The following is a 19,983-nucleotide window of genomic DNA, read 5'->3' as shown; positions in this document are numbered from 1 at the left end:
TCCAGGCTCAGGATCTTCTCTGAGAGAGACGTCGTGGATGGTGCTCTAGCAACTGTGTACGTATAGCCGCATTCAGTGGCACGACGTCCCTGCGTGGTTGGCGTGCGAAATTCCTTACCCAGAAATCGACAGAAGTAAGGTTCTCCTTCAGCTTGTGCTGTTGAAACGACCGGATAAGTGTCGGAAGGTATCTGAACCCCCATCTATCACCTTTCATGACATCCATGTCGGTGATTGCCCCGTTGAAGCGTAATTCTCCTGCGAAAGTTACGCCTTCCAAGCCGACGAAACGGCCAACCAGCGATGATGTGAATACGTCGTCCCAAAACGCGGGGAAATAGTGCGGTGCAAACCAGACGTAGACATTGAGTCTTCGAATGTGAGGAATGACAGGTTGTTTTGACAGCGCCAATTCCCGGAAACTACGGGCGTCATTGACTTGAAATCTACACGATGAGAGGAATACACGTGAGGTCTCGGCCCAAAACTGTCGACATACAAGCTTTGGCTTAGGCGAGGACTCGGCCGCATTGTGCATTGCTCCAGACTCAGCTTTGTGTCCAGAAGACGTGCCAAAACACTGGAAACTGAGATTGCGGCCATTTCCATCCTTACGGCGACGATAAGACACGACAATCACTTGGTCGTCAAAGGCAAGCTTCCAGATAGCTTCACGTAGTTCCGCAGGGAGGCATAGAAGAGGCGAGTGTACAGCATTTCGCGCTGTCCTGGAGCAATCAGTTTCTAGTCTTCATGTGCGTGGGTGACCTACAAGTCAACAGTCGGACTCTTGTTTGGCGTCATTTGTAGTTTCTGGCGCTTCGCCCTCCCAGCCGTCGACGGTGTAATCGCAGCGCGCTTCTTTGGCGGCATCGTAGTAGGTGACTTGTGGTAGATGCGTTGCAAGGATGCAGACGAGATTCAAGGGAGCGAAGAAGTCGCTCGTGGGGTGTTACTGGTGCCTGGAGAGACAAACGGCAAGCGAGAGACAATCGCTCCTGTCACGTGAACTGTGGGACGGTAACGTAGCACACACCTCGCATACGTTCAAACGCCAAATTTACCAAGTTTTCGCAATCCTTGCAATGCCATCTCTTATCGCCCAATCCATGCCGTCATCCTTAATGTATCGCTTCTCTTCGATCAACACATCACCCTGCACGCACCTCAGAAACCGACTTAGCACATAAATATCCTTGTATTCTTCAACATTCCAGCTTTTATCAGGAGATTTCAGCCCCATTGCATCATATTTCCCGTAGACCACAGCACCGTCACAACGTGAAAGGTACTGCTGCAGCAATAGTACATGCTTGCAAGACTCTGTAGCGACATTATCGGCGTTAGATACCTCATAGACAATGTTCTTGCGTCAGGAAATCCTCTCTTCCAAGTTTAAATCACTTAGTAGATCCCTTATAGATCTGTACTTATAACATAGTAGTAGCTAGAATTAAAATAGCCTTAGATATAAGTGCGCTAGTTGTCAGGCCTCAGTACCGAGCCACTGAGCCAGGCAACCCTCCAAAAGGTATCACGACTCACTCTGATGAGTGAGCCCTTGCTCGGTACAGTATATATTGTTGTTCCATCCCAAGTCACATGAGATGAAACCTGACACTAGTGTTACGCTCTAGACCTAGGAGCTACTAACACTTCTTCCTGCTTTAAAGACTAGATAGCTAAAACAACATTCCTACATTGTTAAGAAAACTAAAGCAATCCCTAAGATTTCTATATTCTAGGAAGTTTTGCAGCGCATGAGACGCTTTAAACATGTCTAATTGTCAACGCGACAGCAGTGTGCGCCTCTCATGTTGCAGGATGAATAGCGGACAACGACGTATTTTACTACTCTACAGCAAAGTTCAGAGACTATAGGAAACTTTCACATATTATTATTTTACCTACAAGATAGATAATGATCAGGTAGGTTGTAGCTTTGACTATACTGATTGCTACAATTCTATCAAGAACTTGGTCCGCTTGAAGGTTGCTTCTTCACCGTTTTTACTGGAACGCGAGAGTGCACGTTGGGCGGCTGGCTCAGACTGGACGGCTCGCCTCCGCGGTATACCGCGCACTGGTGCTTTACGATCCCTACAGTTCTGGCAGGCTTGCTTGACGTACTTCTGCCGTTTCCGTCCTGGTTCAAGCGTCTGCGTGTCTTCGGTGTTGGAGTTGCATTGGATTGTTGGACTCGTGGCCGTTGGGTTTGGCAGATCTTCTGCTTCTTGGGCAATTTGCTCAGATCGGTCTTCTCTGTCTTGGTTGTTCTGCTCTGGCTGCAGGAATCGTCTGCGTGGTATGCCGCGCAATGGCCGCCACTTGCTTTTGATTTCGGTTGGCAGTATTTCTTCGGAAGATTCGTCTTTGACCGATCGGAATTTTTCGCCAAAACCAGCAGGGATCCTTGGAACAAATCGTGTGTCAAGCAGTCCAGCCTTTTGGAAAGACGACATAATTTGGTCTTGAGACCAATTTTGCATGACAGTGTCTGAGATTCTCTGCGCAAATGCGAAGAGTTGGTAGTGTGACATCTAAGAGACGTGGCGAGACTCGTGGTAGTAGGGAGGTGGGGCCAGGGAGAGAGCATCTAAGATTCTATCGAAGCGTGCATCATCCCAACAGCCAGAAAAGGAGAATACGCTCCTGATTGTGATGCTAAACACCTCTTGCGCAATTTGTAGCTCAAGGGCTTTTGATGCCATAAGGACTTCCAACTCTTTTTCTGTGATAGGCTTGCAGCCGGTGTCGTCAAGCATGCGGCGACACTCGTTGCGCAAATCCAGGAACAGAGTTGGATTCTCCCCGTCCATCTCAAGTGCATGAATTATACGGTCTGTCTTGCAATTTCCTTCGAATTCAGGCTTCAGACAAAATCCTAGGACCACCATAACGGACTGTCCCTGGAGCTTGCGTAACTGGGGTAGAATACGGCGGTCAAGTTCCACCCCTTCTGGAAGGATATCTACAACATCTGCAGAGTTCTTGCGACGATTGAACGCCTCAAATAGCGGCTGCATGTCTTCTATCGTCCGGAAGTAGTATTCAGTCGGGGTTCGTCCATAGATGTTGCGAGTTCCATCATCGAGTAGTAAGCGTTGTAGTCGAGGCGTTTTGACTTGTGTGAAGGCGTATGAGACAGAGTCAAAAACATTCCCAACGATTTTTTTGTTTTGGGCAAGCCGCTAAATTCGAGGAAGTTGCATTTGATGGTTTGAGGCAAGAGAGCTCCTTCCCTACACACCAGAGACTCCCCCACAGGGACCCTTGACGACTTCCGGCAGCTACGGTAAGTTTTTGGAAGCCGCGCGTGACATAATTTCGGGAGGCAGCGCGTGATGAGGACTTTCAGCAACACAGGCCCAGTGTTACAGGAATCCTTCGTCAGGTCCTAGGTGCGCAATCCAAAGATTACGTGTCGTCGTGTTATGATTCAGTGGTCGAAATTGCATGCTGCCCTCGAGATTTTAGCACGCTGGAGTCGCACCTTGAGGTCGGTTACTATCAACGCTTGACTTCGAAGAGTAGCCACGATTTAGAGTTTGTAGCTGTCATGTGATCGGATATTATCACGTGAGCGGATGTAATCGGCTGCCCGCCTATTGGTCCGCAAGCGAATATCCTTACTCAACGCCTTGTCACACGACCACGTTCTTTGTGAGGGTGCGATAGCGATGGAATGCAGAGACGTGGTGTTGATCTTGGTACCGTGTGGAGTCATGAACTCATTTTTTTGGATTTGATATGCGGACTCTGTGTGTGGATTACGTAGAAAAGAGTAATTTTTGGAAGTCGGTCAGGACAACGCAGCGTGTTTGCTTCAGTGGTGGATAGCACGACAATCAACAGATATTATGATAATTAAAATGGGTGGTCTAGTTTGGACTGCTATAGTCTTCAGCCAGGTGTGATGAATCTGCTGCCTCGAAGGCCCCAAAAGGCTGCTGCCACAGCATCGTGAGTCTTGGCGTCGATGAGGTCGCTGAGGTCGAAACCATGGAGCATGTTGGAAACGTGTGGAAAACGAGGCCGGGCATTGCAGGAAGTGTGCGGATGTAACATAACGCTTTAAGGGCAAGTGATCCAGAAATTACGTATCCTTATCTTCCTGCGGAATTAACATAGCAGTGGCCGGAATCGAACCGGCCTCGAGATATAAGCGCGCTGGAGTCGCGCTTTGGAGTTGGGAACCATCAACGCTTCTTCCCACTTTGAAGACCAGCCACCATTTGGAGTTAGTTTCCATCACAACCAACCTTCTTCTGTTACCAGGACCTTTGACAGGTCTCTCTCATATCCATCATGGCTTCTCCAGGCTTCTCCTTCCCTATCATGGACGACACCAAGCCCGATGATCATTCTCTTCCCGCCTTCATGGTGTCGACGTCTCGTGGCTTCTTGCCGCGTGCCAACCCCATCGTCGAGTTGCCCAAGGAGTTTGCTGCTCTTGAGTCATTGCTTGAGCGCATGCCCATCAGAAGGCTTGATGGGTCTCCAGGTCTGCTTGCAACGTTCGAGTTCGGTGATGCAGTGCTGAAGGAGCTCCCTGATCTATCGGATGCAATCGAGATGTATCGCGATGACCTCGTCGTCATGAATGCACTGTACCGCGACTACTCCTTCTTGGCGAGCGGATATCTCTTCGAGCCATGCCATGAGAGGCACATGAGGGGAGAGGAATACGGTCTCGGGCGGCAGAGCTTGCCGCGTTGCATCAGTCTGCCAATTGTCAAGGTTGCTGAGCTGTAAGTGTTCCTGTCCTTTGTTATACTTGTACCCCTTGCTGGAGAAGCCAATGCTGATGTGCGAAATATAGTGCTGGGTTCAAGCCTTTCATGGAGTATGCTGGCTCTTATGCACTATTCAACTACCGCTTGGTCGATGAATCAAAGGGCCTCGAGTACGACAACCTTCGACTAGTCCGTGCTTTCGAGTGTGGGTTGGACCCTGAGTCGTCCGAAGCAGGCTTTGTCCTAGTGCACATTGCCATGGTAAAGGAATCTGGCGCACTAATCGAGGGAGCGTCTGAGATGCTTAATGGCTGCACAGGGAAGGACCGTGAGCGGTTCGACAATGGTCTCCGGACCTTGGTGACTGGTCTGCGCAAGGTGAACTCAGTCATGAACAGTAAGTGTTTCAAGCAGTGGGAGAGATGAACACGTGACTAACTCTGTTCAGCGATGTGGAAGAAGAGTAAGCCCAGCGGCTACACCAGCTTCCGTACCTTCATCTTCGGCATCACCTCGCAGTCCATGTTCCCTAACGGGGTGGTTTACGAGGGAGTCAGCGAGGAGCCGCTCTCATTCCGCGGTGAATCTGGAGCCAACGACAGCATGGTAAGTCCTGCTCCAAACACTTATTCCAACGCATCTCATATATGATAGATCCCCATGTGCGACAATCTGTTGCAAATCTCGATGCCAGAGACACCCCTTACAGAGATCCTGAAGGACTTCCGGCAGTACAGGCCTGGTAACCACCGCCAGTTTTTGGAAGCCGTGCGCGATTGTTCTGAAGAGTGCGGAGTACGTGAGTTTGCCAAACAGGACTCGGTGTCCGCTGCGCTCTATCTCCAAGCTCTTGATCAAGTGCGCGACTTCCGCTGGCGTCACTGGTGCTTCACTCGCGAGTACATTCTTAAGCACACCGCGCACCCAACAGCTACAGGAGGCAGCCCAATTGTTACAGTGAGTACTTCAGCCTTTAAACGAAGCCATGAACTGATTGTTTGCAGTGGCTGCCAAACCAGCTGCGAGCTGTACTTGCACAAATGACTGAGACGTCCGAATTTTGCAAGTCGGTTAATGGAGTCAGTGACATTATGGAGACGGCGAATCTGCAGCGCGAAACACTGGCGAAGGAAGTGGCTAAGTACTGCGGTGAGCGCGGCGTTGCAGCAGCGTCCTAAGCCTGAGGCATCAGGCCTGTACGTGAATCATAGGAGATGGTGAGACGGATAGATGTTGAACCGTGGTACCCTTGCAAAATATAGAGAAGATCCACATTGTTAGCTCCTCTTCAGCTTTGCGCCCTTCGTGTTGATGGTACTGGGTGGCTGTGGAGTCGTGGCATACGACCGAGAAGTAGTGCAAGGGCGCAATTGGAGCCCGTAGCAAATCTGTAATACGAGCATATTCCAGATTCAGCGCCTTCTTTCAGGCCCCCTGAGTTCTTCGTGACCAGTCGTGTGGTGAGTCAAGGCGCCGTTGTGGTTCTGAGGGTGGTGATGGAAGCGTCATAGCTTCCGATGACTCGTGCCAAACCCAGCTAAATGCAGCTCGCCGCCATCGCCGCTGCTCGTTCTGGGGCAATTCAATCACCACCTCTGCAGTAGTACTCTCTGCGCCTTTCAATGATCAGGCTAAGCTATCCCATGGAACATTCACACCATAACACACGATTACGACACGTCTCATTACTACGGCGAACCCTACGAAACACGACTTGACATACGGACAGCTTGCCCCACACTAACACATCACCATGAGCTCACGATACGCACCCAAACAGAACCCCGTCGAGCGTCGAAAGGGCGAGAGTGTACGTGGGAATGCGAGTATGCAAATTCGAGTGCTAATATATGGCAGGCGCTCAGCGAATTCGCCGAGTATGTGCAGAAGCAGCAAGCACTCCGACGCCCCGGCCAGGCGGCCGCGACACATGAGGATCACGATGAGCTGAGCATTCTCGACGAACTGGGCCTCACCGACGACGCAAAGCCACACATCCGCCTGAAGACACTGCTCACAGACCCTGCCGAAGAGCACGTTGCCGCACTAGGAGAGCACATTAAGGAGCGCTTGGCCGAAGGCCATGGCGAAGTCCTGTTCGATTTTGGGCTAGAGGATAACGGCGAGGGCATGGGCTTCACCAAAGAGAACTGGGACTTTGCTCTGGAGAGGATAGGGGCTGTCTGCGAGCTGATCAAGGCCGACTACAAGATCCTGATGACCAGGAACGTTGGCGGTGACGTCGAGGTCGGTCCTCGAGATGCAAAGGACACGAGCCTCAGTGGCAAGATGATCATAAGACATCGTCCCAAGGATGTTGATGAGGTCATTGAGACACGAATTGCTGTCGTGGGCAATGTCGATGCTGGTAAGAGTACCATGCTGGGAGTGCTTGTCAAAGGAGGGCTCGACGATGGACGTGGAAAAGCACGTGTCAATCTCTTCCGCCACAAACACGAGATCGAGAGTGGGCGTACCAGCTCTGTCGGCATGGAAATCATGGGCTTCGACAGCAAGAGCGAGGTTGTCGTTTCGACCACCGCTGGTCGCAAGCTGACGTGGGAGGAGATAGGTCGTCGTGCGGTAGGTGCTAGCTGCTGCCGCGCGTTTGCCTCTGCTAATGATTACAGGCAAAAGTTATAAGCTTCACAGATCTGGCAGGCCACGAACGCTACTTGCGAACCACCGTTTTCGGTCTGCTGTCCAGCGAGCCAAACTACTGTCTGCTGATGGTGGCTGCGAACAATGGTCTGGTCGGTATGAGCAAAGAGCACTTGGGAATCGCTCTCGCGCTGAACGTGCCTGTCATGGTTGTCATTACCAAAGTTGACATCTGCCCGCCAAACATTCTCGAGCAGACCATCACTCAGCTGAGCAAAATTCTGAAGTCACCCGGAGCTCGGAAAATTCCGGTTTTCATCAAGAACAGGGAGGAGTGCATTAACACTGCTACACAATTCGTGTCCCGGCGCATCTGCCCCATCTTCCAGGTTTCCAACGTTACAGGATACAATCTCGATCTCGTGCGCACCTTCTTGAACGTGCTACCTCACCATGGCAACTACGACAGCTCGCTACCACTTGAGTTCCATGTCAACGACACCTTCTCAGTGCCGTTCGTTGGTACCGTAGTATCAGGAGTTGTGAAGTCGGGCGAGATCCATGCTGGCGATACCATTCTAGTTGGACCCGATGGCCTGGGCCAATTCACGACAACGAAGGTGCGGTCCATTGAGCGAAAGCGAATACAAGTACCAGGCTGCTCTGCGGGGCAGTCCGCCAGTCTTGCGCTTCGAAATGTGCGACGTAAGGACGTCAGAAAAGGCATGGTCGTTCTTCACAAATCGGACAAACCTGACGAGAAGACTGGTATCATACCGCAACCCAAGGTCTACCGCGACTTTGTTGCTGAAGTTCTGATCTTGTCACACGCAACGACTATCAAGACGAAGTACCAGGCGATGCTGCATGTTGGTCCTGTGTCTCAGACATGCGCTATCATTGACATCGATCGTCAGTACATTCGCACTGGTGACCGCGCACAGGTCGCGTTCAGATTCGTGCAGCGTCCTGAGTACTTGACAGTCGGCGATCGTATTCTGTTCCGTGAGGGCAGAACGAAAGGGCTTGGTATCGTGAAACAGGTTGGGTACGACCCGAAGAAGCCGCTGAACCCCGAACTGCAAAAGGAGCAGCAGGCCAAAGAGTCAGGTGAGAAGAAGACTGCTGCATCATGACATGACAGACGTGTAGTTTGTTGGTAAATGCCCGATTCTACGAATGTCCGACTCTTGTCTCCACCTTTCCTTCTCATCTGAGCGATTTATTGCGAGGCTCGGTTAGTCCCACTTGAGAACAGTAGCTAGAGCCTATCTACAACACGGATGAATTGACGTTGCCTACGACAGAAATGCTAGAAAGTCGGTGATATTTGCAGATATTGTCGTACGTCTGTGCTTCTGTACAGCAAGTTGCGTTCGCACGAAACGCAGGTAGAGGCTCTTGTACCTGGTGCGCCGACTAGGTTCACATGCTAGGGCAAGTTGTCCGGGCCTTAGTAGGTATCCCGTCACCCCACCCACTTTCCTCCACGGCCGCACCCCACGAACCCCCGGACCGAGTTAAAAACCACCAAAGCTAACGGTCAAAGCGCCCGATCCCTGTAACACCCGTTGCGTGTTGCCCAACCCGCATCTATCTCGTCAGCCGGAACGCGCAAGTCGTGCGGCTTGATAAGGCCAGCATGCCCAGACTCACACACCTCAGAGTGCATTCCACTCAATTGATTTTTCGCAGCTTTGTCTGCGCGCGCGTTCCTTGTGTTAATACTAATAGAAGGAACGGAAAAGTAGGATGAAGGCAAGACTGAAGAGTGTCTTCTCACATTCTGCGCCCCGCTGGGAGCCGTCAGACATTCGTTCGCAAGACCCGGGACAAAGATCACACTCAGACGCACGCCATGCAGGCCCGCACGATAAGCCAAATGAGCGCGTAACTTTTCACATCAAATCCACGTCGTCGACAACCCCTCCAACCCGTAATCAGAACACCCAATTGCTCAAACCTCGCAAATCAGCAATAAGTCTGACCTCCATCCCGGACCGCGAGCTCGATGCGCGCACGAACTTCCAATGGCAGTCGACATTCTTCGCACAGCTACCACTGGAGATCAGGCGCATGGTGTATGGATATCTGTATGAAGGCGAGACAATCCACCTCACGGTCGGCGAGAAGAAGGACAAACTCGGCCGCAGCGTTCCCAAGTTCCGCAACTTCATCTGCACGCAGGTGCACATCGGACAATGCACATGCCGCGTCGTCGTCACAGGCAGCCCTCTGGAAAACTCGCTGCCGCAGCTGGAACCCGCGCAGCTGGGCCTGATCCGGAGCTGCCGGAGACTGTAAGCGCCCCTGCCCCCGCGAAGCTCCAACGACGCGCGCCGCCGCTAACACGCACGCCCGCAGGTACTCAGAGTGCATCTACCACCTCTACGCACACCACACCTTCTCGCTCCTCCACGCAACCCACCTCCTCGCCCTCCCCAAGCGCATGCCCGAGCAGCGCCTCAACGCAATCCGCGACCTGCGTCTGCGCTGGCAGATCCGCGCGCTGCCGTACCTGCGCCGCGGCACCGGCACCAAGTACGCGTACCACGAGGACACGCTCAACTGGGAGAAGGCGTGGGCCATACTGGCGGGCATGAAGGGGCTGAAGCGGCTCAGCGTGGTGCTGACGGACCCCAGTGCGCACGCTATCTGGGAGAATAATTGGATTGAGCTGGAAGCGCTGATTCTGGCGCCGCTGAAGAAGATCACGGTCCCGGAGTTTGAGGTCGTGCTGCCGTATGAGCGGTGTGATGCGGAGAGGGATATGGGGGCATGTGGGGTGAGGTTCAGGAGGCCGAGTGAGTTTGAGGAGCGGGAGCAGCCGTGAGCGTCTGAGATCGTCTGAGATCGGCTGAGATCGGCTGAGATCGCCTGAGGTCGTCTGAGATTGTCTGAGATGAGGAGGAGCGTAGTGGTGTCAGACGTTGTCATTACGGCTCATTATCTATCTATGTACATACGGCTCCCACACAGCTTCCATCTACAAGCCGAAGCAATTGGCGTAATACGTAACCGTCGCCGGCCAATCACTGAACATCGCCTTGATCCCCACCTGCCTCGCCAGCACATCCAGCACCTTATACATATCGCCGTCCTTTCCGACCACGCTCTTCACGTAATCGTAGTAGTAGCCCCCACCGCCAATCTGCAGCCACCCGGAGCGCTCAAAGCTCCACGCCACGATCTCCAGATTGTTCTTCTTCGCCGCGATGGCGTACTCGGACGGCACAATCTCCCCCGTCGCGTTGTCGACTTTCGTCAGCGCAAACATCGCCGGTGCCATGATCTTGACTCCGCGGGCTGCGAGCGCGGGTAAACTGGCCGTCGCGTTCGCGTAGCCCGCGGGCGTGTCGACGCGCTCGTCGAGATAGACTGCCTGCGCGCCGAACGCGGGTTCGTTATCGATCCAGTAGAAGACGTCGGCGGGGAGGAAGGACTGGGGCCAGACGCGCTCCGGGGCGATGTTCTTGACCTTGAAGGCGTCGATCATGGCCTGCGCGTACTGCTCCTGAGTGAAGTTGTTGAAGGGCATGGGGACCTCGGGGGTCTTCAGCTCGGCGGTGAATTTCAGGTCCCACGAGTCGACGAGGTCGATGTATTCGTTCAGGGTCAGCAGTTTGGGGCAGCCGGAGGCGTACAGGTCGGTGCGGAAGTAGGGCGTGCCGTCCATGTACTGGCGGATGGTGGTGCCGTTGGGGTTGAAGCCGTCTTGTTTGCCGCACAGGGTCTGGAACTCGGCGAGTGTGAAGTCGGAGGTGCAGCATTTGGCTGAGGCGGGGGCTGTGCCGTTGGCGGGTGTGAAGGGGGTGGTGCATTTGGATGCGAGAGTGGTGTTGAGGATGTTGGTCGTGGTATGCAGGTCACACTGGGCATGGCGGCAGACGAGCTGCAGGTCCTTTGTGAAGGCGACATCACACTCGATGACGCCTGCACCTTGACGGCGGGCAGCACTGTAGGCTGCGTAGGTGTGCTCGGGGTACTGAAGTGACGCGCCACGATGCGCAAAGACGAAGTCTGAAGGCTTGAACGGCCCTTCTGAGCAGCTCTCGAGCTTGTCCTTCAGCGAGCCCTCGTCCATGTCGTCGACCAGAAAATAGGGACGGTCGCCAACTTGGACGTTGAGCTTGGTGTGGTTGTGCTTGCTGCCATGCTTCTCAGGGTAGTGGTGTCCAGTGCGAGGCAGCACAGCGGCAGAGGCCAAGCCCAGGACGAGCGAAGAAGCTACGAAAGAGCGCATCGTGAAGGAGCTGGAGGATGAGAACTTGGAGATTGAGCCAAATAACGTCCCTGCAGTTTATCTACCTGGCGACCGGCCCTTCTTATCTGTACAAGGACCATGTTCGAGCTTACGGCTTCAGTCGGTGCTCCGCGCGCTCGGGTAGCCCTCCATAGGTTCTACCCAGTTTATCAGCTTGCCTGCTGCACGTGGGGACCCTACCCCGGCGGAACCTCTTGGTCTGAGAAAGAGGCTGACGGGAGACTGTACGAGGTGAGTGAAGAGGTGGGGAGCTGTGCAAACACGGCTAGAGCGCCAAGTGCCAACATCGTGCCAAGTCGTATATTCCAGCGCACGTTGCGTAATGACGGAACGAGATTCGGAGGTTCAGATTGTGTACCTGCCGAGCTGAGCTCGAGGTTCGCTTGGCGGATCCTTCTGTACGTCACCATATCAGTTCCCTTCTCTTCACATACCCGACGCAAGCACCGTGTTGCTGGCCGCTGTCGCTGCAACCATTTTTTTGTGATCCTGTGCCGCTTTACATGTCTGTGGTAGGTAAAGTGAGACTTGTTTGTCTGGCAGGAAATCCAGGGCTCGTCAAATTCCAGGACCCGTCAAGCAATATCCAAAGTCGGACCGGATTCTCCGCGAACAGGAAGCTGAAGAACACATCTTGAGCTTCCCATGTCCACATTGGTGGAGCATCTTCGATCCGGCAGCACGAGGATAAATGTGCTTGGTGCTGTGATAGATTTCACTGGATCCAAGAGCTCCAGCTCATGTTGCTTCCAGTGCTCTTCGTAGCAGTCGACGACCTCACGCCACCGGAAATAAAGAACGATTCTTAGCTGTCGTACACCGGTCATAGCATGCAGGGCGCTCCAGGATTTTTTCCATGCTTCGAAGCTGTGGCCGCCTGATGTGACTTGCAAACGACGGTTGTAGTGGAAGCTGTCCAACTCCCAATCGATATGAAGTTGGCGTATCTGGGTCAGTCGATGCGGCAAGAAGTAGTAAGACAGATAATCCAACGTCGGCTGTTCGTCATCCCAAGTCGAAAGCGCGAGAGCATTGCTGGTATACAGAAACTCGATTGCCTCTGAGTATCTGTAACGACGTCAGTCTGATCGTCCACAATACTTATAGCATGTCATTGCAGCTCACATCTGGCGGCAGGTTCTTAAGAGCGCAAGGCCAAAGTTCAACTCTCTAGAAAGTGGGCCTGCACTGTCCTTGCGGGGACAGCTGAAACGAATACACCGTTGAGCCACAGGTTTTCCGTCAGATGTTCTCAGCTTGATAGTGTGTCCTCCCAACGCTTCGGTGTAGATCATCCGCCGTATCTCTAAAGGCAATTTGTGAATAAAGGAGGACTGAGATTGGTCGAAAGTCTTCTGATTAGCGTGCTTCTCGATAAATGGTATTGAGAGTCGCCGTGGCCGAGGCGCTGGTGGTGTAGGTCTGAGTGCATCGCACGGCACATGTCTGACTATACAGCTGCTTCTGGGCTTGATAAGACAGATTGCGCACAAAAGAAAAGGCCCGCAGCACACCCAGAGGAGTCCTTTGCAAGCAAGTGCTCCGAGCCTTCCAACGGCCCTGCATGCCTTTTTCCCAGCTCTTTTGTAAGTCGGGGGTTGTGTCATCGCGAAATCTGATGTTGATGGGTCGAGAGAGCTGGAAGGTGAGGTGGTGTGGATTCAGCTACTGTCTGACAGGATGGCCGGTCCGTCCAATCAGAGAACAGCACTACCGGTACCCCTCAGGGTAAAGTCCCCCGGATTATGGGCTCACGCACCCTTGTAATCGTGGGCACAGGACGTAATCAATACCCCTGATCCAGAGGAATCGTGAATTCGCAGCTATCTAGCCCAGGTGTGCCTCAGCCTCGATCTCAATCCTCATTGTCGAGTACAATGCAACCACCTGCACGCACGTCAGGAGCGGACCGTGGGTCTTGAATCGCTCCTTCATCTGCTCAACAAGATGGGCCATGATCGCTTCGAGTGGGACCGTAATGTAGAAGCGCAGCTTGTAGACTTGTTCCAACCCTTTGCCGCCAGCCTGCTTGAGAGCATGCTCTACGTTGTCGAAAGCCTGCCCAACCTCCTTCTCGAGTGACTCGGGGATTTCCTCAGAGATGCGATCCCAGCCGCCTACAGTTGATCAAATCGAGTTTTCACATAAGCGAATCTTGTTTGTACCTTGACCAGATATTTCGATGCGATTGTCGATGCGAACAGCCTGGCTGTAGTTGACGTCCCTTTTGGAGCGGTCGCCAAAGCCTGCATAATCAAAGTATTGCAAATGGGACATTTTTGTGAATAAGAGTTGAACGTTCTAGTAGCTGTTGCTCAACATGAGCCTGATATTTATGTCTGTATCCTCACACCACTATCCGAATAGACAACCATCTGCCAATCTCCGCCGCCTGCCAAGGTACATTGGTCAGCTTACCTCAGATATCCCACACCTTCGTGCGGAGAAACGCTGGGCAGATCGGTTTGGTTCGTGCTTTGTATCAACTAGGTATGGAGATGGAAGAGGCCAAGACGCGGTTTGCTCACCAACCCAAAGGTTGAGCCAGCGCTGACAAATAAGTAGGGTGCTCGAGCATATCTCCGTTCGACGTATCTCAATCCAAAAGGCTCAACAGAACCTCCCGTTTCTTGTTTGCAAGTTAATCTTCAAGATGATTGTTGCGTTGGCAAGGCTATGCATGCAGCGTCGCTATTGGCTGACTCAAACGGGCAAGGCAGACGTCCAGATCACCTGCACGTCTGACTGTTCGCGTCACGGTATTGACATGCACGTCGCCAGAGTCCATGTACGCGTTTCCGTGAGAATATCGACGCGTCTTGAATCCAGCATACACTCCAACAGCCCTATTGTGTGAAGGAACGCCTAGCTTGGATTTTGTACGAGATGACGAGCTCCAAAGACCGGTACGAACCTCGTACGCTGATTCGGAGCATTTCGCCTCCAGCAAAACGGCGACGGACGACTTCGAAGGACGACATACGCGTAGATACGCCAGAAGCTCTAGAACGAAATCCGTGGGAACGAACCCCTCTGAGCCCCGAGCTTTCAGACATTCGGGTCCTGAGAATTCGTAAAGACATAAGTAGCGCGGCCATCAGGTGCGAGTTGTTGGTTGTGTCTTTGGATGATAATCCCGACTTCGAAGTGCTCTCGTACGTTTGGGGGGATTGCAGCATCACCAAGTCGATACATGTTGATGAGGTTCGGTTCAACGCTACAGTCAACCTGTTTGACTTCCTTAGCGCTCTGCGACTCGAGTCACAAGATAGGATCCTTTGGGCTGACGGCATCTGCATTGATCAGAAAAATGAAGAGGAGAAGAGCCATCAGATTGGCCTTATGACAAGGATATATCGCCAAGCAACAGAAGCACACGTGTGGTTTGGTCCATTTGATGCCCGGACTTGGTCTCAGGAATTCGACAGTGACGAAAAGTACACTTCAGCGTCCAAAATGACACCTGAAAAATGGAAGCAGTACCAAAGGAAAGGCACAACTTCCCTCACATATCTTTTAAAGCAACCGGGCTTTACATGTCTGGAACAGTTTGAGCTAGAAGAGTTCGCAGCTCGTTGTCGAGACGACATCTTCCTGCAGACCTTAGCCATGCTCGACGAGATGGCCAAAGGCGATCATTTGTACACTTACCCTGTCGTCGCACTCACTCACTCCAGCGAAAATGGCTCTCAACATATACTCAATGCATCCTGGCTTACAGTCATGGATTGCATTCGCTGGCTCATCACCCGTCCTTGGTGGTCTCGTGTTTGGACACTACAGGAGGCCGCGCTTCCGAGGGTTGATCCAACAGTCCATGCGCCACCATACACATTCCGGCTCTCGCGGCTGCTGAATGGCGTCGATTCAATGTGGTATCACAATAACTCCATTTGCTGCAAGTGGTTTGGACAGCCAATCACGACATCAAACCGCGATGACCATGAGTACGCAGCAGAGTACACACAGTGTCGTGCTGTGCATGGCCAAAGAAGTATTCTCGCAGAAGCCGAACAAGAAGGGCTCGGTGTGCCGCTCGACATGGTTGTGGGCGCGACGCAAGGACGCAAGGCGACTGAGATCCGAGATCACTGGTTTGGTATCTTCGGATTTCTGCCAGAGAGATGGCAGGAACAGTCGAAACTGTTTCCGGCTCATTGCACCGTTACTGAGCTCTTTTCTCAGTGCTCCAATTTGCTGTATCTGGAAAGTGCGGACTTGACACAGCTTGACGCAGCTCGGCGGTGCAAAAAGAGTCTTGTTGAACGTCTCCCGTCTTGGGCAATCGACCTGTCCGACCCTCGTGACGTTCATGAGGAAGACCATCGTTGGACGTTGTTTAACGCTTGCGGAAAGGCCACATACAACCGCAATACAGAGTGGCCCGAGTTAAGGAGCCCTGAACTCAACATCAACGTGATACATGTCAGCAGCGTACAAGTATGCTCTGCGAGTATCCTACCAGCTCCACATGGTCCCGAAGATCTGCGAATTCTTGTCAATGACTGACTTACCTTGTATCGTAATAGCGCTTCGCCCTTCGATGCTGATGCGTTCTGGAGAGCGGCATTCATGGACAGAAACGTCCAAAAACATTGGTTATCGAGAAAGCGGGGCCCTCTAAGCTCAGTCCGAGTCAACGAGATCAAGCAGTGGTGGGCAGCATGGAACAGAACACGCGATCATCGTGACCTCACCCTTGATCGTAAAGCAGGGGGGACTATTCGAGGAAAATACCACCACAAGGAACTGAACATGAATGCTGAGAGGACCAAGTTCTTCGTTACTTCTCAAGGTCTTCCCGGTATGGGCCCACACGAATTACAGGCTGGTGACGATATCTTTGCGGTAGCCGGATGCAAAGCGCTGGTGATTCTACGACCAACCCCAGAAGTCAAGCCCACGGTGGTTGGTCTCTGTTTTGTGGATCGGTGGATGTATGGAAGAGCTACGCAGGGTGGGGCCAAATGGAAGACAATGAAAGTTTTCTGAGCATACACAAAAGTAAGATGTCAGCGACAGAGCTCGGGGAAGGCAAAGTATTGTAAGTGTTGCTCAAATCATATGAAAGAGATGTAATCCATTCACTTGCAGAAGCGAAGTACAATGTGTACTTGATATGATATAATTCTGGTTTAACTGGCACTTCCACGTTTGGAAATGCGTCTTGGATGATACTCCATCAATAGACTAGAAATGACCCTACGGAGCGGATCAGTATCAACGAAAGCAGTTCCGTGTCTCCGATGGATCACTGTTACATTGGTGCGGTTGCGTTGCAATTGGTGCTGCTGAAGAGAGCGAAGTATCACAGGCATCTTCAACGCCTTCCAGCGCGGATCTGTCATCACATCAGTTCGTGTAAAAAGCGGCGTATGAGCAACATCAAGCACAACTTCGAATTCTAGTCCCTTCAATCGTTCCAGTCGGCCCACGATAGAAGACGTGAGAACAGCAGCCCAGCGCGAGATGCTACACAAATGTGAGGGTACGGTGATGTAGCACCAGACACGGATTCTTCGGATCCTACGAACCAAGTCGCGGTTGGACAAAGCGAACAGTCTGAAACTCGCGGGGTCTTCAATGTCAAATATCGACGTTGAGGCAAAGACATGTGAGGCCTCAGACCAGAACTGTCTGGACACGAGGCTAGGACCGTCTAGCTGGGCACCATTCCGTTCCTTGGTTTCTCTGTCAGGGTAGATTGAGTATTGGACTGAGGGGGATCGGTCTGCAGCACCACGAGGTGCTGTGGCGGTGACGCTGACGTCTCTGTCACCGAAGGCAAACCTCCAGATCATCTCTCGAAGCTCGGCAGGGAGTCGCAGAAGCGGCGAGCGCACCGCATTCAGTTGAGTGCTGTGGACAGTCAGTACATGTAGGTTTCTGTGCAAACACGTACTCACATATCAGTGGTGGAGATTGCGGCTACTGTTGGAGCAGCAGCTACTGCAGGAGTTGCAGCTGCTATAGAGGTGGGGGCCACTGTCAAAGGTATAGATACTGTAGGAGTTATTAGCGAAGCAGGAGTTGGGGTTGCTACAGGAGTTGCAGCTACTGCAGGAGTCGCAGTTGCCGTAGAAGCTGTGGCTACCATAGGATTTGCAACTACAGCAGCCGTGGCGGCCGAAGTTGCGGTCTTGCGCCGTTTCGCGTCAGTAGAACTGTCAAGTGCTGGGCGCTTGGGAGGCATGTCCAGTGATAGACAAAATGTAACTATTTTATTTTATAGCTACACGCAAGCCCATGATGTAAATGCAGAACAGCTACAGCATTCGACCTGAATCCTTATATGGAGCTCGACAACTGCGTAAAGTGTGTTAAGTCTTTGAGTAATAAACTCGTTGTGCAACTTGAATGAAATTGGACATTGTGAAGATAAAAGAACGAAAATAATTCTTGAACAAGCGTTTTGGTATCAAGAACAAACAAACGCCCGCTATAATACATCAAAGGGAACAATGCTATCTTTTTTTCTTTCTTTCTTTCATTCCTTCATGCTCTTCTCCTGGATCTTGGCATAGGAAGTACCGCCTGTTGCCTCGTCAAACGCCAACAAATCGTCTAGTCCGCAGACCTGGAAAAGCTCTTTGGGTCCATATCTCCTCCCGTTCTCTTCCGCAGGCTTTACATTGCCGAGTGTCTTCAGCTGCTGTACTGCTTTCCTGACAGCAGGGTACACCATTTCCATTGCCAGACATGGGAAGATGGCAAGCTTGTATCCAATCTCTTTACATTCTTGGACTCCAAAATCAGGCGAAACGCCACCGGGGACATTGTTGAACAGACAGGGTGTTGGCGCAAGGTCTTTGCATGCTCGCTCAGCGTCATCGCGTGTCGTAACTCCTTCGAGGAAGCATGCGTCCGCACCCTCAGCAATGGCGGCCCGGAGACGTTTGATAGCTTCATCGTAGCCGAACCCTTGAAGAGAGTCGGTCCGTGCGATAATGACAATATCGCCGTGCTTTTCCCGAGCCAAGGCAGCGGCCTTGATTCTTGATGCGTACTCAGAAATTTCCACTAGTTGCTTGCCTTTCAAATGACCACAGCGCTTGCTGATAACCTGGTCCTCGAGATGCAGGCCAGCTACACCTGCACGGATGTATTGCGCAACTGTGCGACCAGCCATGACGGGGCCTCCGTATCCGGTATCTGCATCTGCAATCAGAGGTACGCTGGGATCGAGATTGGCAATCATCTCGGCGTTGGCCTTCATGTCATTCATGGTCGCAATACCCATGTCTGCCATGCCCAGCATGCTCATCGTGGTACCTGCGCCTGTCTACATGTTACTGTTAGCCCTGTTCTTTGGCAGCTCTAGTAAAGCAATGACAACGTACCATGTACAGGCAGTCAACGCCTTCTTGCAGCGCGATGCGCGCCGTGAAACCATCATATACTCCGGGACATGCAATGAACTTCTCTGGGTCTGCCAGCATAGCCCTTAACTTCTGGACCGCGGTCATTTTGCTTGTGCCGTTGGTAATTGAACCCATGTCTGGAAGTGCACCGATTCGATCTTGGCTTGCGAATAATGTGAGTTCAGTTCCCGAAGTGTTGGGTGCCGTTGGTTCAATACGACACTGTGGTTATGACGTCTGTCTAGCAAAAGAAGGCGGAACCAAGTAGGATCTATGCAACCCGAAGCTAAGGGATAATCGACCCGAACTTTGTTCTTGGTGTCACTGTTGATGTCGACCAGATGCTATTTCGGTCGGCGCCGAACCGCTAATTGAGTGGGGATTGTCGCTAGTTGCTCTCCTTCACGCGGCAATGGCAGGCATTTCGTTCCGGAGTATATGTCCTTGCGAAGAATAGTCTTCAGCCTTCATCTAGACCGAACTGTGGTGCGTAGTTGCCCTCAGAGCACACCCCGCAATACCAGTGACGTAGTGCACAACGCCGATATTCGCCGGTTCTTTCACCGATGGATGCGCGCCATGCGCGATCACTGGTTCGAAGTCGAGAAACGTGAGCGCAGGAGTTCTTGGTATGCAGACATTCGCCGATTGACAGCGTAGTTGTGCATGCGAGGGGCCAGCATGTGTGGGGTATCGGCGTCTTTCCGTGGGATGAGAACCTAGCTCGCGGCACAGCGCGAGGATGGTCCCGTACTTAGGGCTGGTGAGCTGGCCTGGGGAGGAGGCGTCAAATGATGTCGAAGTCGTGACACACTTCAACATCGCAGGGATGCTGTCATCGGAGACATGAGCCAGATAAGTCGGGAACGGTACGATTATACCGAGTGCTCTTCAAGTCACTACATCGTAGTACTGTGTTTTGAGGATGGACGTTTGTCACCGCATCCAGCGCAGTCAATTCCCGTCGCACCGACACCAATCAAATCTGCTGATACGTTACTAGGTGCATGGATAAAACGTG

The 19,983-nt window shown here is 52.3% G+C and overlaps 9 protein-coding genes across 9 annotated transcripts; 4 read left to right on the top strand and 5 right to left on the bottom strand.

The window, feature by feature from the left end:
- Positions 1-7: 7 nt before the first annotated feature.
- Positions 8-873, bottom strand: C7974DRAFT_376970 (uncharacterized protein; the record flags this gene model as incomplete). The annotated part of the gene is made up of 2 exons (XM_046140321.1): positions 8-728; positions 773-873. 2 exons carry the CDS (start codon positions 871-873, stop codon positions 8-10), a joined length of 822 nt encoding a protein of 273 aa, XP_045996241.1.
- Positions 874-3,863: 2,990 nt separating this feature from the next.
- Positions 3,864-6,303, top strand: C7974DRAFT_396130 (uncharacterized protein). The gene is made up of 5 exons (XM_046142042.1): positions 3,864-4,751; positions 4,823-5,133; positions 5,185-5,342; positions 5,391-5,693; positions 5,741-6,303. The coding sequence occupies exons 1-5, from the start codon at positions 4,309-4,311 to the stop codon at positions 5,912-5,914; spliced, it is 1,389 nt and encodes a 462-aa protein (XP_045996240.1). The 5' UTR covers positions 3,864-4,308; the 3' UTR covers positions 5,915-6,303.
- Position 6,304: 1 nt separating this feature from the next.
- Positions 6,305-8,706, top strand: C7974DRAFT_360660 (P-loop containing nucleoside triphosphate hydrolase protein). Its single transcript, XM_046139693.1, has 3 exons — positions 6,305-6,546; positions 6,594-7,319; positions 7,367-8,706. The coding sequence occupies exons 1-3, from the start codon at positions 6,490-6,492 to the stop codon at positions 8,471-8,473; spliced, it is 1,890 nt and encodes a 629-aa protein (XP_045996239.1). The 5' UTR covers positions 6,305-6,489; the 3' UTR covers positions 8,474-8,706.
- C7974DRAFT_201892 (uncharacterized protein) lies at positions 8,704-10,247 on the top strand. The gene is made up of 3 exons (XM_046136789.1): positions 8,704-8,793; positions 8,887-9,637; positions 9,702-10,247. The coding sequence occupies exons 2-3, from the start codon at positions 9,090-9,092 to the stop codon at positions 10,168-10,170; spliced, it is 1,017 nt and encodes a 338-aa protein (XP_045996238.1). The 5' UTR covers positions 8,704-8,793; positions 8,887-9,089; the 3' UTR covers positions 10,171-10,247.
- Positions 10,248-10,323: 76 nt separating this feature from the next.
- Positions 10,324-13,208, bottom strand: C7974DRAFT_313294 (PLC-like phosphodiesterase; the record flags this gene model as incomplete). Its single annotated transcript, XM_046138405.1, has 4 exons — positions 10,324-11,590; positions 11,782-12,098; positions 12,216-12,669; positions 12,727-13,208. 4 exons carry the CDS (start codon positions 13,206-13,208, stop codon positions 10,324-10,326), a joined length of 2,520 nt encoding a protein of 839 aa, XP_045996237.1.
- Positions 13,209-13,404: 196 nt separating this feature from the next.
- On the bottom strand, positions 13,405-14,041 carry C7974DRAFT_201962 (Endoribonuclease L-PSP/chorismate mutase-like protein). Its single transcript, XM_046136790.1, has 2 exons — positions 13,767-14,041; positions 13,405-13,718 (listed from the first exon to the last, which is right to left on the bottom strand). Exons 1-2 carry the CDS (start codon positions 13,876-13,878, stop codon positions 13,429-13,431), a joined length of 402 nt encoding a protein of 133 aa, XP_045996236.1. The 5' UTR covers positions 13,879-14,041; the 3' UTR covers positions 13,405-13,428.
- A 212-nt stretch (positions 14,042-14,253) lies between these two features.
- C7974DRAFT_201884 (heterokaryon incompatibility protein-domain-containing protein) lies at positions 14,254-16,283 on the top strand. Its single transcript, XM_046136788.1, has one exon. The coding sequence runs from the start codon at positions 14,488-14,490 to the stop codon at positions 16,108-16,110; it is 1,623 nt and encodes a 540-aa protein (XP_045996235.1). The 5' UTR covers positions 14,254-14,487; the 3' UTR covers positions 16,111-16,283.
- Positions 16,284-16,692: 409 nt separating this feature from the next.
- C7974DRAFT_201882 (uncharacterized protein) lies at positions 16,693-17,664 on the bottom strand. Its single transcript, XM_046136787.1, has 2 exons — positions 17,508-17,664; positions 16,693-17,460 (listed from the first exon to the last, which is right to left on the bottom strand). The coding sequence occupies exon 2, from the start codon at positions 17,400-17,402 to the stop codon at positions 16,737-16,739; it is 666 nt and encodes a 221-aa protein (XP_045996234.1). The 5' UTR covers positions 17,403-17,460; positions 17,508-17,664; the 3' UTR covers positions 16,693-16,736.
- Positions 17,665-17,807: 143 nt separating this feature from the next.
- C7974DRAFT_201787 (methylisocitrate lyase-like protein) lies at positions 17,808-19,265 on the bottom strand. Its single transcript, XM_046136786.1, has 2 exons — positions 18,942-19,265; positions 17,808-18,883 (listed from the first exon to the last, which is right to left on the bottom strand). The coding sequence occupies exons 1-2, from the start codon at positions 19,095-19,097 to the stop codon at positions 18,089-18,091; spliced, it is 951 nt and encodes a 316-aa protein (XP_045996233.1). The 5' UTR covers positions 19,098-19,265; the 3' UTR covers positions 17,808-18,088.
- Between the last annotated feature and the right edge of the window lie 718 nt (positions 19,266-19,983).

The sequence above is a fragment of the Boeremia exigua genome (assembly GCF_020726555.1).
Source record: "Boeremia exigua strain MPI-SDFR-AT-0100 chromosome Unknown C7974scaffold_7, whole genome shotgun sequence".
Classification (NCBI taxonomy): domain Eukaryota; kingdom Fungi; phylum Ascomycota; class Dothideomycetes; order Pleosporales; family Didymellaceae; genus Boeremia; species Boeremia exigua.
The sequence above is the reverse complement of the archived record's forward strand: the minus strand, read 5'-3'. Positions and strand labels throughout refer to the sequence as shown.

Excerpts from the sequence above, each read along its gene's own strand:
- C7974DRAFT_201884 (XM_046136788.1), top strand. The coding sequence starts at position 14,488 with ATGACGAGCTCCAAAGACCGGTACGAACCTCGTACGCTGATTCGGAGC.
- C7974DRAFT_201882 (XM_046136787.1), bottom strand. The coding sequence starts at position 17,402 with ATGATCTGGAGGTTTGCCTTCGGTGACAGAGACGTCAGCGTCACCGCC.
- C7974DRAFT_201892 (XM_046136789.1), top strand. The coding sequence starts at position 9,090 with ATGAAGGCAAGACTGAAGAGTGTCTTCTCACATTCTGCGCCCCGCTGG. Across the intron at positions 9,638-9,701 it reads ATCCGGAGCTGCCGGAGACT|GTACTCAGAGTGCATCTACC; the intron begins GTAAGCGCCCCT and ends GCACGCCCGCAG.
- C7974DRAFT_201962 (XM_046136790.1), bottom strand. The coding sequence starts at position 13,878 with ATGTCCCATTTGCAATACTTTGATTATGCAGGCTTTGGCGACCGCTCC. Across the intron at positions 13,719-13,766 it reads CATCGAAATATCTGGTCAAG|GCGGCTGGGATCGCATCTCT; the intron begins GTACAAACAAGA and ends GATCAACTGTAG.
- C7974DRAFT_360660 (XM_046139693.1), top strand. The coding sequence starts at position 6,490 with ATGAGCTCACGATACGCACCCAAACAGAACCCCGTCGAGCGTCGAAAG. Across the intron at positions 6,547-6,593 it reads AGCGTCGAAAGGGCGAGAGT|GCGCTCAGCGAATTCGCCGA; the intron begins GTACGTGGGAAT and ends AATATATGGCAG. Across the intron at positions 7,320-7,366 it reads AGGAGATAGGTCGTCGTGCG|GCAAAAGTTATAAGCTTCAC; the intron begins GTAGGTGCTAGC and ends TAATGATTACAG.
- C7974DRAFT_201787 (XM_046136786.1), bottom strand. The coding sequence starts at position 19,097 with ATGGGTTCAATTACCAACGGCACAAGCAAAATGACCGCGGTCCAGAAG. Across the intron at positions 18,884-18,941 it reads GCGTTGACTGCCTGTACATG|ACAGGCGCAGGTACCACGAT; the intron begins GTACGTTGTCAT and ends AGTAACATGTAG.
- C7974DRAFT_396130 (XM_046142042.1), top strand. The coding sequence starts at position 4,309 with ATGGCTTCTCCAGGCTTCTCCTTCCCTATCATGGACGACACCAAGCCC. Across the intron at positions 4,752-4,822 it reads ATTGTCAAGGTTGCTGAGCT|TGCTGGGTTCAAGCCTTTCA; the intron begins GTAAGTGTTCCT and ends TGCGAAATATAG. Across the intron at positions 5,694-5,740 it reads GAGGCAGCCCAATTGTTACA|TGGCTGCCAAACCAGCTGCG; the intron begins GTGAGTACTTCA and ends GATTGTTTGCAG.